At 35.9% G+C, this 15,486-nt stretch overlaps 1 protein-coding gene across 1 annotated transcript in view; it reads left to right on the top strand.

Annotated features, from left to right (window-relative positions):
* Positions 1 to 15,486, top strand: part of G3BP1 (G3BP stress granule assembly factor 1) — a 41,501-nt gene that overhangs the window by 4,903 nt on the left and 21,112 nt on the right. The window contains exon 2 of the mRNA XM_082455681.1: positions 13,653 to 13,765. Coding sequence (XP_082311807.1) covers positions 13,671 to 13,765 — 95 coding nt within the window. The 5' untranslated portion in view covers positions 13,653 to 13,670. The remainder of the gene's footprint in view (positions 1 to 13,652; positions 13,766 to 15,486) is intronic.

The raw sequence follows: 15,486 nt of genomic DNA, 5'->3' as shown, positions 1-15,486 counted from the left end.
AAGCTACCGCTGTAGTTACTAAACATTTTGGGGGAAACACTTTGAACTTAGGCAGATATTCTGTTTCTCTAGTTTCCCCGCTTAATGTTAGCATTCATTAGTGGATCTTGCCTGCAGCTCTTGGTGGTGTTCTCATGGTGATTCTTTATTTACCTTGTTTCTTCTCCATCATTTGAAATTCTTAGGTAAGAAAGATTTGTCTCTTCTCCCCATTTTTTTAATTCTTCATTTTCCCATTTTTTAACACTACTTACCCATTAATTTTTAAATTTTTAGTTATGTCAGTATGGGCTCATGGATATTCTTTGGGGTTGTAATCCAGTGTTTTCCTAACTTATTTTTGGTTTTTTACTTATTACTTTATTTTTTGAATTGTTCCAGTTTTGACTCTTGTATTCTTTTGATGTTCCCCTATTTTTTTTTTTTTTGTTTTTTTAAGCATTTTCTTTCTTTATCAGGTACTTCAGGCTCATGTTGTATTTTGCCTGTCCTGTGTCTCCAAGGAGTTGTCAGGAAGAATTTTGAAGGAGAGTGACAGGTGGTAAATGTCAAGAGTTTGGAAAATAGATTGAACAGTAGTAGATGTAGTGATAGTTCATGCCGCTCTTGCTCTGAGCAGAAGCGGCTTGGTTTCTGTAGTTTCTTCTCTGGTCTGGGAAAGCATTTTTATTTCTCATAACTAAGCCAAATTTCAAATGTTTGAATACATAGCATAACTTTGCAACAAAATTTACAACATATTCATGTTAGTACACAGAAACCCTCGCTGTTTATTTTTCCGTAGTGTTTCAGATAGGTTATTACAATAGAGTAAAAAGATCCCTTAAATGTCATTGTACTCAGAATTGACAGTTAACATTTTGAGTCACTCTTTTAAATTTGCTTTTTTTTCCCGGTACAGGTTCCCATTCTGCTCTCTTCCCCTGAGACGACCTTTTGTCTTTCCAAGCTATTATATTGATGGGTTAAAAAACAGCTTTACTGAAGTATAATTGACATACAATAAACTGCACATATTTCAAGTGTAGAATCTGATAGCTTTTGGCATTGTTTATACCTATGAAACCACCACAATCAAGATAGTGAAAATAGCTATCATCCCCAAAAGTTTTCTCATGCTCCTTTGCATTCCGTCTTTCCTATCCACTCTCCCTCCTCTTCTGTCCCCAGGGATCCCTTATCTGCTTTCTGTCACTGAAGATCAGTTTATACTTTCTAGAATTTTTATGTAAATGGAATCATACAATATGTGCTTTTTTAAAAAAAATTGCTGAGTAATACTGTTTGTTCTATTCTGTAAATATACCACAATTTGTTTATCCATTCACCTGTTGATGGACATTGGTTTGTTTCCAGCATTTAGCTATTACAAATAAAACTTCTTAAGAAACCGCCTAACTTTTACAACGTGGTTGTACCATTTTACATTCCCGCCAGCAATGTTTGAGGGTTCCATTTCCTCGATACCCTGGCCAACACTGTATTATCAGCCTTTTAAGTTGTCATTCTGACAGGTGTGTAGTGGTACTTAACTGTGGTTTTAATTTGCATTTCTATAATTACTAACAGTGTTGATGTTCAGCATTTTTCGTGTGCTTATTTGACATTCGAATAATTTCTTTGTTGAATTGTCTCTTCAGATTTTTCTCTCATATTTTTTAGTTGTTTTTCAGTTTTGAGAGTTCTTTAATATATTCTGTATACAAGTTGCTTTGCAAATAGTTACCTCAAGCCTGCTTTGCCTTTTCATTCTCTTGATAGTGTCTTTGCAAAGTGAAAAGTTTTTATTTATTTGTTTATTTTGGCTATGCTGTGCGGCATACGAGATCCTACTTCCCTGACCAGGGATCAAACCTGCATCCCCTGCAGTAGAAGCGCGGAGTCTTAACCACTGGACCGCCAGGGAAGTCCCTGGAAGGTTTTAATTTTGATGGAGTTCACATTATCAATCTGTGCTCTTATAGATCATGTTTTTAGTGTTGTATCCAAAAATGACTCACTGTCATTCAGATTTTCTTTAGAAGTTTTATAGTTTTAGGTAAAACCTAAAACTATTAAGTAAATTTTAATATTCTGTGAGTCTTTTTTTTTTCTTTTTTTAATTTATTTTATTTTATTTTTGGCTGCATTGGGTCTTCGTTGCTACACGCGGGCTTTCTCTAAGTTGCAGCGAGCGGGGGCTACTCTTCTTTGTGGTGTGCAGGTTTCTCACTGCAGTGGCTGCTCTTGTTGTGGAGCACGGGCTCTAGGCACACGGGCAAGTGGGCCCTTGGGCCCTAAAGCGTGTGGGCTTCAGTAGTTGCAGCGCGCGGGCTCAGTAGCTGTGGCTCGCGGGCTCTAGAGCACAGGCTCAGTAGTTGTGGCGCACAGGCTTAGTTGCTCCGTGGCATGTGGGATCTTCCTGGACCAGGGCTCGAACCCATGTCCCCTGCATTGGCAGGTGGATTCTTAACCACTGTGCCACCAGGGAAGTCCTAGTCTGTGAGTCTTGAATTGAGGTTCTCTTTATTTCTATATATGGATGTGCAGTTGTTCCAGCACCATTTGTTGAAAAGAGTATCCTTTTTCTACTGAATTGTCTGCACTTTTGGAAATCAATTGTCCATTTATGTGTGAATATATTTCTTTATCCTGTTTCATGGATCTATTTGTCTATTTTTACATCCAGACTGTTTTAAAAATAAATTTACTGATGTATCTATGAACAATACTGCTATTGTTTTGTGTATACTAAAAACACTTAAACATTTCAAGGCTATCATACAGTACTTATTTGGCAAGTGACTTTTTGTTTCTTTTTTTTAATTCCAAGCTGATGTATTTATTTTTTAAAAAAATATTTATTTATTTATTTTTGGCTGTGTAGGATCTTCGTTGCTGCGCGCGGGCTTTCTTTAGCTGCAGAGAGCGGGGCTACTCTTCGTTGAGGTGCGCAGGCTTCTCATTGCGGTGGCTTCCCTTGTTGTGGAGCATGGGCTCTAGGCGCGCAGGCTTTAGTAGTTGTGGCTCGCAGGCTCTAGAGCGTAGACTCAGTAGCTGTGGCGCATGGGCTTAGTTGCTCCGCGGCATGTGGGATCTTCCCGGGCCAGGGCTCGAATCCGTGTCCTCTGCATTGGCAGGTGGATTCTTTTTTTTTTTTTTTTTTTTAATTAATTAATTTATTTTTATTTTATGGGTGTGTTGGATCTTCGTTTCTGTGCGAGGGCTTTCTCTAGTTCTGGCGAGCGGGGGCCACTCTTCATTGCAGTGCGCGGGCCTCTTGCTGTCGCGGCCTCTCTTGTTGCAGAGCACAGGCTCCAGACGCGCAGGCTCAGTAGTTGTGGCTCACGGGCCTAGTTGCTCCGCGGCATGTGGGATCTTCCCAGACCAGGGCTCGAACCTGTGTCCCCTGCCTTGGCAGGCAGATTCTCAACCACTGCGCCACCAGGAAAGCCCTGGCAGGCAGATTCTTAACCACTGCGCCACCAGGCAAGCCCGACTTTTTTTGTTTCTGAGATCTAGTTCATGCTGACTTTATGACTGCTATAAATAGGGTGACTTTATATCTCGGTTTCCCAGGAACACTCCTAATTCACTCCAGTTAAACTGGCATAATTATCAATTGTATCACTTTTTAATCTTTTAAGTGCCCATATGATTATCTTACATACAGGCCTCTCCATGATGTGAATAAACTACAACTTAATCCATTACCCCTTTGACGTATATGTGAATTGTTATCTGTCTTATGTTTCAGAAATAGGGTGTCATTTAATTTCTCTGTTTATATCTTGTGCAAATGGGTGAGTTTCTCTTGTTTATATATCAATCTACAAGAGAATTGCTGGATTCATCAGATTGGTTTTAATTTTGTTAGACAGTTGCAGAGTTGTTTTCCACCGTGGTTGTACCAGTTGAGACTCAGCAGTTTTGCAGGTTCTTTTTTCATTACTTGCTTTCCAGTGTTTGATACTGAGTGATATTTTAATAATTTGGAGGATCTCCTGTGAGAAGTGATAAGTTTTAATATGCATTTTACTAGTTACTTACTTTATCTTTTGTTGTTGCCCGTTTACTTTCCTGAGAGTTGCCTGTTCCATTTCTTTGCTTGTTTTTCTCTCAGGTTATTCTTTGTTTTAATGATCTGTGTGGGAGTTCTTTTTTTTTTTTTTTTTTTTATTCTTCAATTTGTTAATATGGTGTATCACATTGATTGATTTGCGTATATTGAAGAATCCTTGCATCCCTGGGATAAATCCCACTTGATCGTGGTGTATGATCCTTTTAATGTGTTGTTGGATTCTGTTTGCTAGTATTTTGTTGAGGATTTTTGCATCTATATTCATCAGTGATATTGGTCTGTAATTTTCTTTTTTTGTAGTGTCTTTCTCTGGTTTTGGTATCAGGGTGATGGTGGCCTCATAGAATGAGTTTGGGAGTGTTCCTTCCTCCTCAATTTTTTGGAAGAGTTTGAGAAGGATAGGTGTTAGCTCTTCTCTAAATGTTTGATAGAATTCACCTGTGAAGCCATCTGGTCCTGGACTTTTGTTTGTTGGAAGATTTTTAATCACAGTTTCAATTTCATTGCTTGTGATTGGTCTGTTCATATTTTCTGTTTCTTCCTGGTTCAGTCTTGGAAGGTTATACCTTTCTAAGAATTTGTCCATTTCTTCCAGGTTGTCCATTTCATTGGCATAGAGTTGCTTGTAGTAGTCTCTTAGGATGCTTTGTATTTCTGCGGTGTCTGTTGTAACTTCTCCTTTTTCATTTCTGATTTTATTGATTTGAGTCCTCTCCCTCTTTTTCTTGATGAGTCTGGCTAATGGCTTATCGATTTTGTTTATCTTCTCAAAGAACCAGCTTTTAGTTTTATTTATCTTTGCTATTGTTTTCTTTGTTTCTATTTCATTTATTTCTGCTCTGATCTTTATGATTTCTTTCCTTCTGCTAACTTTGGGTTTTGTTTGTTCTTCTTTCTCTAGTTTCTTTAGGTGTAAGGTTAGATTGTTTATTTGAGATTTTTCTTGTTTCCTTAGGTAGGCTTGTATAGCTATAAACTTCCCTCTTAGAACTGCTTTTGCTGCATCCCATAGGTTTTGGGTCGTCGTGTTTTCATTGTCATTTGTCTCTAGGTATTTTTTTATTTCCTCTTTGATTTCTTCAGTGATCTCTTGGTTATTTAGTAACGTATTGTTTAGCCTCCATGTGTTTGTCTTTTTTACGTTTTTTCCCCTGTAATTCATTTCTGATCTCATAGCGTTGTGGTCAGAAAAGATGCTTGATATGATTTCAATTTTCTTAAATTTACTGAGGCTTGATTTGTGACCCAAGATGTGATGTATCCTGGAGAATGTTCCGTATGCACTTGAGAAGAACGTGTAATCTGCTGGTTTTGGATGGAATGTCCTATATATATCAATTAAATCTATCTGGTCTATTGTGTCATTTAAAGCTTCTGTTTCCTTATTTATTTTCATTTTGGATGATCTGACCATTGGTGTAAGTGAGGTGTTAAAGTCCCCCACTATGATTGTGTTACTGTCAATTTCCTCTTTTATAGCTCTTAGCAGTTGCCTTATGTATTGAGGTGCTCCTATGTTGGGTGCATATATATTTATAATTGTTATATCTTCTTCTTGGATTGATCCCTTGATCATTATGTAGTGTCCTTCCTTGTCTCTTGTAACATTCTTTATTTTAAAGTCTATTTTATCTGATATGAGCATAGCTACTCCAGCTTTCTTCTGATTTCCATTTGCATGGAATATCTTTTTCCATCCCCTCACTTTCAGTCTGTATGTGTCCCTAGGTCTAAAGTGGGTCTCTTGTAGACAGCATATATATGGGTCTTGTTTTTGTATCCATTCAGCCAGTCTATGTCTTTTGGTTGGGGCATTTAATCCATTCACGTTTAAGGTAATTATCGATATGTATGTTTCTATGACCATTTTCTTAATTGTTTTGGGTTTGTTTTTGTAGGTCCTTTACTTCTCTTGTGTTTCCCACTTAGAGAAGTTCCTTTAGCATTTGTTGTAGAGCTGGTTTGGTGGTGCTGAATTCTGTCTTAGCTTTTGCTTGTCTGTAAAGCTTTTGATTTCTCCATCAAATCTAAATGAGATCCTTGCTGGGTAGAGTAATCTTGGTTGTAGGTTCTTCCCTTTCATCACTTTAAGTATATCATGCCACTCCCTTCTGGCTTGTTGAGTTTCTGCTGAGAAATCAGCTGTTAACCTTATGGGAGTTCCCTTGTATGTTATTTGTCGTTTTTCCCTTGCTGCTTTCAATAATTTTTCTTTGTGTTTAATTTTTGCCAATTTGATTATTATGTGTCTCGGTGTGTTTCTCCTTGGGTTTATCCTGTCTGGGACTCTTTGCGCTTCCTGGACTTGGGTGGCTATTTCCTTTCCCATGTTAGGGAAGTTTTCAACTATAATCTCTTCAAATATTTTCTCTGGTCCTTTCTCTCTCTCTTCACCTTCTGGGACCCCTATAATGCGAATGTTGTTGTGTTTAATGTTGTCCCAGAGGTCTCTTAAGCTGTCTTCATTTCTTTTCATTCTTTTTTCTTTAGTCTGTTCCGCAGCAGTGAATTCCACCATTCTGTCTTCCAGGTCACTTATCCGTTCTTCTGCCTCAGTTATTCTGCTATTGATTCCTTCTAGTGTAGTTTTCATTTCAGTTATTGTATTGGTCATCACTGTTTGTTTGTTCTTTAATTCTTCTAGGTCTTTGTTAATCATTTCTTGCATCTTCTCGATCTTTGCCTCCATTCTTATTCCGAGGTCCTGGATCATCTTCACTATCATTATTCTGAATTCTTTTTCTGGAAGGTTGCCTATCTCCACTTCATTTAGTTGTTTTCTGGGGTTTTATCTTGTTCCTTCATGTGGTACATAGCCCTCTGCCTTTTCATCTTGTCTATCTTTCTGTAACTGTGGTTTTTGGTCCACAGGCTGCAGGATTGTAGTTTTTCTTGCTTCTGCTGTCTGCCCTCTGGTGGTTGAGGCTATCTAAGAGGCTTGATGGGAGGCTCTGGTGGTGGGTAAAGCTGACTGTTGTGTGGGAGTTCTGTATCCATTCTGCATATTAATCTCTTAGAGTATGATGCTGTGCTTTTTCTTAACTTACAGTGGGCACTTACAGATCTTGAGTTATTAAGACATTTTGTTTTTTTGCTATTATTAGAAAGAGTAAGCTCTACTATTTAAAAATTCATGTGGATTATAGTTGGTCTTAATGCTTCCCTGTTCTTGGAACATAAATTCTCACAGCTCTATTAGACTCAGTTAAAAGAAGCACCTTTAACATTTCTCTGAATTTCAACAAAATTGATGTGGAATTTCTTTAAAGTTGCCATGTAGTCTAGTTAAGTTGGGCTAAGTGAGTCTTTTGAAAGTTAGAGAAGTATTGAATATTTCACAAATCAGGGTCAACTAGTAAAAACAAATCAGTGATTATGTTAGTATGTGAGGTATTGACATTTCCGTGTGTGTGTTTTTTTTAGAATAGCACTCATTGATGTTGCATGCTTTACAAATAAGGTAAGAAAAGTATAAAAATTATATTCTTCACTCCTTGTAGGTAACTACTATCAACTCTGTTTCCTCAAACTTTTTTTGTAAACTACCTTAGTCATCCTTTTATTGTTTGCTTTGATGGATCCTAAGGCCAACACGAAGTGATGCTATTGGAAAAATTATACTGTTAGAAGCCAGAAGCGAATCTTTCCTAAAACTGGAAAACTTATCAGAAAATATTCTGATATAATCCTTTAAAAAAGCAAAGTACATAGATATCATAAGACAAAATTTAGAGATGAAACCAAGAGCTTTTTAGGAGATTGCTCTGCTCTAAGACCTTAATCCTGAAAGTTGGGAGAAAGTAACCAGATAGAGACTTCCTGCATCATGAAAAAGTTTAAATTGGACCATCTCTACTTGCTGCTAGTAAATACAGAGAGATGTTCTGTGGTCCTCAGATCTGTTAAAGTATCCCACTTGGACTAATTAAAATCACACAGTGTGGAGTTAGTTTATGGAATTGTGAACTTAAAGGGATTTTTTTTTCTTTTAAATTTATTTTATTTATTTATTTTTGGCTGCTTTGGGCCTTTGTTGCTGCAAGTGGGCTTTCTCTAGTTGGCAGCGAGCGGGGGCTACTCTTCCTTGTGGTGCGTGGGGTTCTCATTGCTTTGGCTTCTCATTGCAGAGCACAGGGCTCTAGGTGCGCGGGCATTAGTAGCTGTGGCTCGCGGACCCTAGAGCGCAGGCTCAGTAGTTGTGACCCACAGGCTTAGTTGCTCTGTGGCATGTGGGATCTTCCCGGACCAAGGATCGAACCTGTGTCCCCTGCATTGGCAGGTGGATTCTTAACCACTGCACCACCAGGGAAGTCCCTTACAGGGATTTTTAAAGATCATTTTGTTTTAAGAGCTAGAATATGTAAGATAACAGGTCATAAATTATTGGATATTGGTACCCTTTGTTGCATTTTTCTTTTTCTTTTATTCTGAAAGTAATTCATGTTCATCCCAGGACATTCCAGCAATTCAGAGGTCTATGAATTTTATTCTTTTTTAACAGGTACATAGTATTCCTTTAAAAATGTTTTATATATATTATATGGAACAAAGTATAATTTTCTATAACACAGGTAATGAAACGGTGAATACCTTTAAACCTTATGTTGTATGTATTTACACCTTGTGTTTTTTATATAGTACTTTTTGTATGGATTATTTCATAATATAAACACCCCCCTCCCCCCCGCCAAAAAAGAAGTGGTCAGTATTCTCAGTTTTTAGGTTGCTAATGTGAGATAAACATTTTGATTCATATTTTCTTGTAGTTTTTCTCAGGGGAAATATTCTTTATGACTGCGATGAATAAAAATTGTTTTAGAAATACTTCAGCAAACTTATTTTCCTAGCCTAAGAATAAAATAAATTTTTAGCAGTGTTCAACAGGAAAGTAAAACTTAATGCTTTATATATGTTTTTTTAAAGAGAGCAGAAATTTTTATATCTAACATAGCATAAACGTACCTAAAATTATTGTAGCTTCATGATGCATGTTTTAAAAGTTAAGATATTAAGATGTGCACGTCATTTGGTTTTACAGTTTAATTGGGCCAGTTACATTCTGTGGGCACACAGGTGACTGTGTGGCATTCATGAGTAGACCACTGCAGTCATCAAGTCAACCTAGAAGTTCACTAAAAAGTAGTTTTACATTAAGTGCTTGGGCTTCCGTAGTCCAAGGTACTCTAGAAAAATTCTTATTCTCTCAGGAGATAATCCTCTTTTTATTTTGCTAGCAAAATAGTTAAATAATCTTCTGGGTGACAGAAAATGGTGGGATGTAGAAATGTTTTCTTTCACTATAGTTAATAGTTATAATAGTAAAAGTAATAGTAACAGCTAACATTTATTGCTTACTACCAGACACTTAATTCTTGCAGTTATGATTTTAATTTTAAAGATGAAAGAACTGAAGGCACCAGAGATTGTTACTAGCTCAGGAGCACAACTAGTGTTAGAATTTTGCCCAGTGAGAATTGGTCAGAGAAAATTTGAAGGTTTCCTTTTGTTGCATCTCAAATACTCATTCACTGTTTTAAAGTAGAGCACTCAGTTTCACTGTTCACTTGTTATATCTTACTGGTCTTAGATTTACCAGTTCAGTTAGAACTGGTAAACTGAAGGTATTGTTTACTATCTTTGCTTCCTTAAGTATTTCTAAGTGGCCAAGTTTTTCTTTACTTCTTGAGGTCAAGAACTGTTCTGTTCTTCCCCTTTCCCTAAACTAGGACTTTTTCAGTATTTCTTGAAAAAAATTTTAGGGGAAAGTATAATTTTTAAAATGTATTTTTCTTGTCCCCTTTGTAGAGTACAATTTTGGCATATTATGACATTCACAGTATTACAAACTTGGATATAAAATTAATGGAAAGTAAACTTTCGTGGAAGTGAGTGATTTCCTTCTTCCCCCTTTATTCTTCCTAGGTCCTGTTTCTTTCATCACTGATCTTTCTAGACCACAATGATTTTATTTTATATCATTTTTAGGAATATTACTTTTGAGTGATTTGTAATATATACCCCAAAAGGTTTATCCTGTAGATCTGAAAGCAGTGTTGCAAGGGAGTGATCTCCAATTTGGAATTACTTGGAATGTTCAATGAACTTACTTTGTCTTGGGAGAGTGGCATGTATCTTTTAGGAAGTCTTCCCGTCTTCACATCAGCATGGGGAAGGGGGAATTGCTGTTGATAATTAAAATAATAAGACTATCTAGTTTGTCTCTTATTTCTGATTTTGGTACATGCTTCATAGTCCAACCAATAATGTATCCGTTGGCATATGCTGTTATATAAGGAACAGCCAGAATCCATAGTATTATAAATTTGTAAAACCTCTTCTAGAAGGACACAGTGTTTCAGGAGTATTTAATAAATGAGGGAGGATCTCATGTATTTTTAGCATGTATTTTCATTGGTATGCATAGTTTCTAATTGTCATAGTGGATCAGTAACTGGTAAAACATCAGCTTTTCTGAGATGATGCCATTTGATTTTGTTTACTTTCATTATTTTAGATTTGACAGAATTGAGAGTTCTAATGAACGAGGGTGAGATTAAAGACTTTTTCAGGAGGGTATGATGTTAGTTTACATATTTCTCATAGCTTCTGTTTTATGTTTGGACCAGAAATAAAGGTGGAGATTTCAGGGTGGTGATTTACCAAATAAAATTTTTCTAATGAGAATTGATTGAGTCTATTTGTATAGACTAAATCTTTTGGGCTCAAATTGCCAAAATTTTCTGCATTTTTTTTTTTTTTTACTGAGAATGATGATCAAATAGACAAGGTTATTCACAAATCTTTCAGTGGATGGTCTTAGATTACTGAAGAACTTCCCTAAACATTTTGTAGTCACTGGTGCTATTGGGTGGTTCAGTACTCTTAATTATTCTAAAACATTTTATGATGTCTTCAGGATTTTTTTTAACGTGGAAGCATTTTTATTTAGATTTTTTGAGGCATAATTTACAAACCACAAAATTAATAGAATTTAAGGGTTTAGTTTGAAAAGTTTTTTTAGTTGTATACAGGTAGCCATCACCCAAATGCATACAGTCCTTTCACCCCAGCCAGTTCCCCTCCAGTCCTTCCCAGTCTGTTCCCTCTTAGGCAGCTTTTGTTTTTTTAGCACCGTAGCTTAGTTTTCTCTTTGGCCTTTTCTTAATCATTGAAAAAAAAATGTATCTGCGGTCATAATCTGAATTCTGGACAACCTGATAGTTCAGTCTGACAAATGGATGATCAGAAGTCTGTTTTGCTTTTATAAAATTCTAATCTCCACTTGTGTTGAGAATGATGAATGAAAGAAAGCTTTTTATTCCTGAGTGTGTCAGACACTCTTAAGTTTTAGGGCTAGAAAGTTGCATAAGAAATGGTCTGTACTCTTAAGAAACTTTATGACTTCAAAGAAGCTTGCAGCCTTCTTTCAAAATGTTATTTTTATCTGACCATGACTTATGTAGAATTCTTGATGCTTTTGGCTATTTTAAGAATCAGTCCTTTTTTTTTTTTAAATATTGAAGCAATATAGTTTCTTTTCACTAAAATGCTATGTGTATTTATGCACATGGAATATTATTTATTTCTTTTTTTCTCAATTATTGAGATATAATTGACAGAAAGATTATTTTAAAATACTGCTACCATTTCCCTCGAGCTGATTGGTTGATATTTATTATAGAAGAGCTTAAAGGAGAGACTTGAGCTGGAGTTTCCACCTTAATGGAACCATAGTGTGAATATAAGCCTTGGGAGTATGCAAGGCTATGAGGTAACCCTGGAATAAAGTACCATCTGTTTGGAACATTTTAAAATGCTAATTGAGAACCTAGTTTGCAAAATATTCAGTTATATTAAACTGTTAAACTAATAAAGAAACTCGGTGAATGATACGGATTTCTCTGACAAGCTTCAGAAGTATAACAGTTAAAGAAAAATTCACAAATGAGGTAAAGATCAATTTACTGTATAAATATGTTAACTTTCTTGGCTTTATGGCAATGACCTGAAATAAAACACTGATGATAATGGTAATCAAACTGAGTTTTTTTTTTTAATTTGAATTATCTAGATAATCTCACAGGGAAAGGAGAAGTTCCAGATGTGGTCTATAAGTTTTTATTTTTCTTACCTTTCATATATAACCTGGAGGATTTTCATCATTTTTCATGGGAAGATTGGATGTGGGAAGCAATATTTGATAAAATATTATTTAGTAATTTATATTATAATGAGACTACTTGGCAGTATCAAAGGGTGCAATTAGGTTGATGTTATTAGTCTAGTTTCTTAGATCTTGGTGAAACAAGTAATAAATGGTCTAGGTATTCAAGAATAATGCAGTCATGCACTAGATGAGGATAAACATCTCCACAGATTGCTTGTACAGGAATTGACCAACCAAACTCGATCCATTTTGCCCATTCTTTAGGAAAACTGAAATACAATTTCTCTCATTTTTCCTTTATACCGTAGTTAATTATACGTACCTCTGTTTGCCTTTATGTTTATCAAGTTCGGGATGATTTTATCTCCTCAAATGAAAACTTGGATTATCTCATGCCAAATTTTTTTTTTTTTTAATTATTAGCACCTTTAATTATTATTTATTTATGTATTTTTTTTTTGGCTGTGTTGGGTCTTCGTTTCTGTGCGAGGGCTTTCTCTAGTTGCGGCGATTGGGGGCCACTCTTCATCGCGGTGCGCGGGCCTCTCACTATCGCAGCCTCTCCCGTTGCGGAGCACAGGCTCCAGACGCGCAGGCTCAGCAGTTGTGGCTCACGGGCGTAGTCGCTCCGCGGCACGTGGGATCCTCCCAGACCAGGGCTCGAACCCGTGTCCCCTGCATTAGCAGGCAGACTCAACCACTGCACCACCAGGGAAGCCCCAAATATTTTTTTGAAAGGGTTTTTTAAAAAATAATAACAGGCAGTAATTGAGAACTTACTCTGTGCCAGGTGCCTTTCTTAACACTCCAGCATACTTTAAGTCATAATTTTGAGGTGGTAGGGATTATTTTGTTGAGTAAAAACATCATTTGTTACTTTTTGCCTATTTTTTTTCATTTTAGATTTTTTTTTCATTTTTAAACGTAGTAAAAATTTCTCTGATTTAGTTTGACTAAAAATGTGATAGTATGTGTCTGTATTGTCAAATATATATTTATCACCCTTGAACCTAATATTGCCATAGTAATATGTTGTAATATTACAAGTGGAACACTCTTAATTGATTTTATTGGCTTGGGAAAGTTATGATAGGATGCATGTTGGCAATATGTACCTTTGAAGTTCTTATATTAAGTTTAAGGAAGTTGAATATTGGGAATAATGATGAATTAGTTCTTAGTAGTGATTTTTTTCCCCCATAGCATTCATCTGATTACAGTAAATTTGAATATATAAAACCTCACTGGTCTGTGGGTTTTGTTTGTTTCTTATAGTGTTTATTCCTTTTAAAAACCAAGAATTGCTGAAGTGATCCTATTGGTCTATGAGTCGGTCTCAGCTAAATGATTCAGTATGCTCCCCTGACCCTTTCTCCCCTTGTACTTGATCTTTCAGGTTGAACATACTTGACTTTTTTTTTCCAGGTTGAATTGACCAAAGCAATGGTTATGGAGAAGCCTAGTCCCCTGCTGGTCGGGCGGGAATTTGTGAGACAGTATTACACACTGCTGAACCAGGCCCCAGACATGCTACACAGGTAAGACCTTTTTTTCCCTGAGCATCATCTAATGCTGTGTTTTAGTGTGTGGGTACTTATCCTTAAGATTCTCTTACTCATCATGCACCGTCTAGGGTTACTGCATAAAATTGCTTTGTAAGTACCAAAAAGTGATGGTTGTTCAAATTATGTAATAGTAGAATATACAAATATTATTTAAAAATTAGTCTAAGTTGCCTATACATTATCAGAAAAGTAATGCTTGATAATGTAAACGTATAATTTTTGTGCTTTTGATTTTGTTTTCCGTTTTGCTGTTTTTGGTGAATCATGAATTATTTAGTAAGAATGTATCGAAGAAGATGCAAGAGTGTTCCTTTAATCACATACTTTTGTGTTGATATGCTAACGATTTTTCTATGTAGGTGCAAATTTTTTTATTATACTGTGTTTTAGCTTTTTTATTTGATAATCTGTGATCATCTTACAAGGGTAGTACATGTATCACATTTATTTTGTTACCCAGAAGGTTTTCATTTTCCAGAGGTGTAACATATGTTTTAATCCCCTAATGATGAATATGTAAGTTGCTTCCATTATTTCCTCTTACAAACAATGCTGCATTATACAAAGCTCTTAAGTTTGTTTATGTGGACTTATTAGAATATTTTTTAGAAATTCTAAAATGTGTATTTGTTGGACCAGAACTATTTTTTCTTCTGCATCTTGCCAGTTTGCATATTGGATACCACATGATTATTAGGTGTAAAGGAATGTTTTTAAATTCGTTTTGAGTCCTTGTTCTGAAAATGGAAAGTATCACTTGTGTTTTTTTTTTTTAAGGCTTTATCATTTCCAAAACACTTTTACCTTTTTCTTCTTGATCTTTATAAAAACCTCTTAGTAAGGCATTGTAGGATAGTTAACTTCATTTTACAGATAAAGACACTAAGGAGTTAAAAATTTGCTGGTATTCACAAACCTATTAAGTGATAGAACAAGCCCTAAACCTTTCTTTCCCCCTTTTTTGTTGTTTTTTTGGTCAATTGTATTCTGTGCCTTTAGAAGTTAGATACATTTGGAATTTAAAGTGGAGCAGGAGTTGAAACAAACTAACCAAATACATTTCTTGTCAATATTGTTATTTACTGGTTCTAACACATCTGTTTTTCACATTTCATCTCTGAGGTACATTTTAGATGCAATGAAAAGTGGATTAGCCAGCAGTGAACTGATTGACTGGCTGATTTGCAGCCTTTTAATAACTTTGAAAGTTGAAAGGTACTTTTGGGATCCTTAAGGCCCCAGATCTGTCCCTTTTTTGGAGGAAAAAACAATCAGGATGTAGAATGACATGTATGGGCTTATTTGTGAAAGATTGTTAATTTGGAGTACAGGTGTCAAGAAATCCTAAAAGTGATTATCCCCAAGTTTTAGGGTATTTTCTGTGTGTCAGTGTGTGTGTTGGGGCGGGGTGTTGTTTGTGCTTCCCTAATTCAGTATTGTTGTAATGAAAACAAGACAATTTTGAGGATATAGGTGAATTAAAGCTATGAAGATTTACGTCTGAAGCTCTTAATGCATCAGCAAAAATTGTTAAACTACTCCTAAAACCCATCTGCCTGAGTTACTGGGTTTTTAATGGGAACTCATCACATGCATTCTCAGATATAAAAGGACTCTCTAAGTCGGTAGAGAGTATAGATGTCCTCATCTATATCAAGACTACCTGTGGTCTCCTTGAGTGAAAACAGGAACTT

This window comes from Balaenoptera physalus (assembly GCF_965194825.1).
Source record: "Balaenoptera physalus genome assembly, chromosome: 3".
Classification (NCBI taxonomy): Eukaryota; Metazoa; Chordata; class Mammalia; order Artiodactyla; family Balaenopteridae; genus Balaenoptera; species Balaenoptera physalus.
The sequence above is the reverse complement of the archived record's forward strand: the minus strand, read 5'-3'. Positions and strand labels throughout refer to the sequence as shown.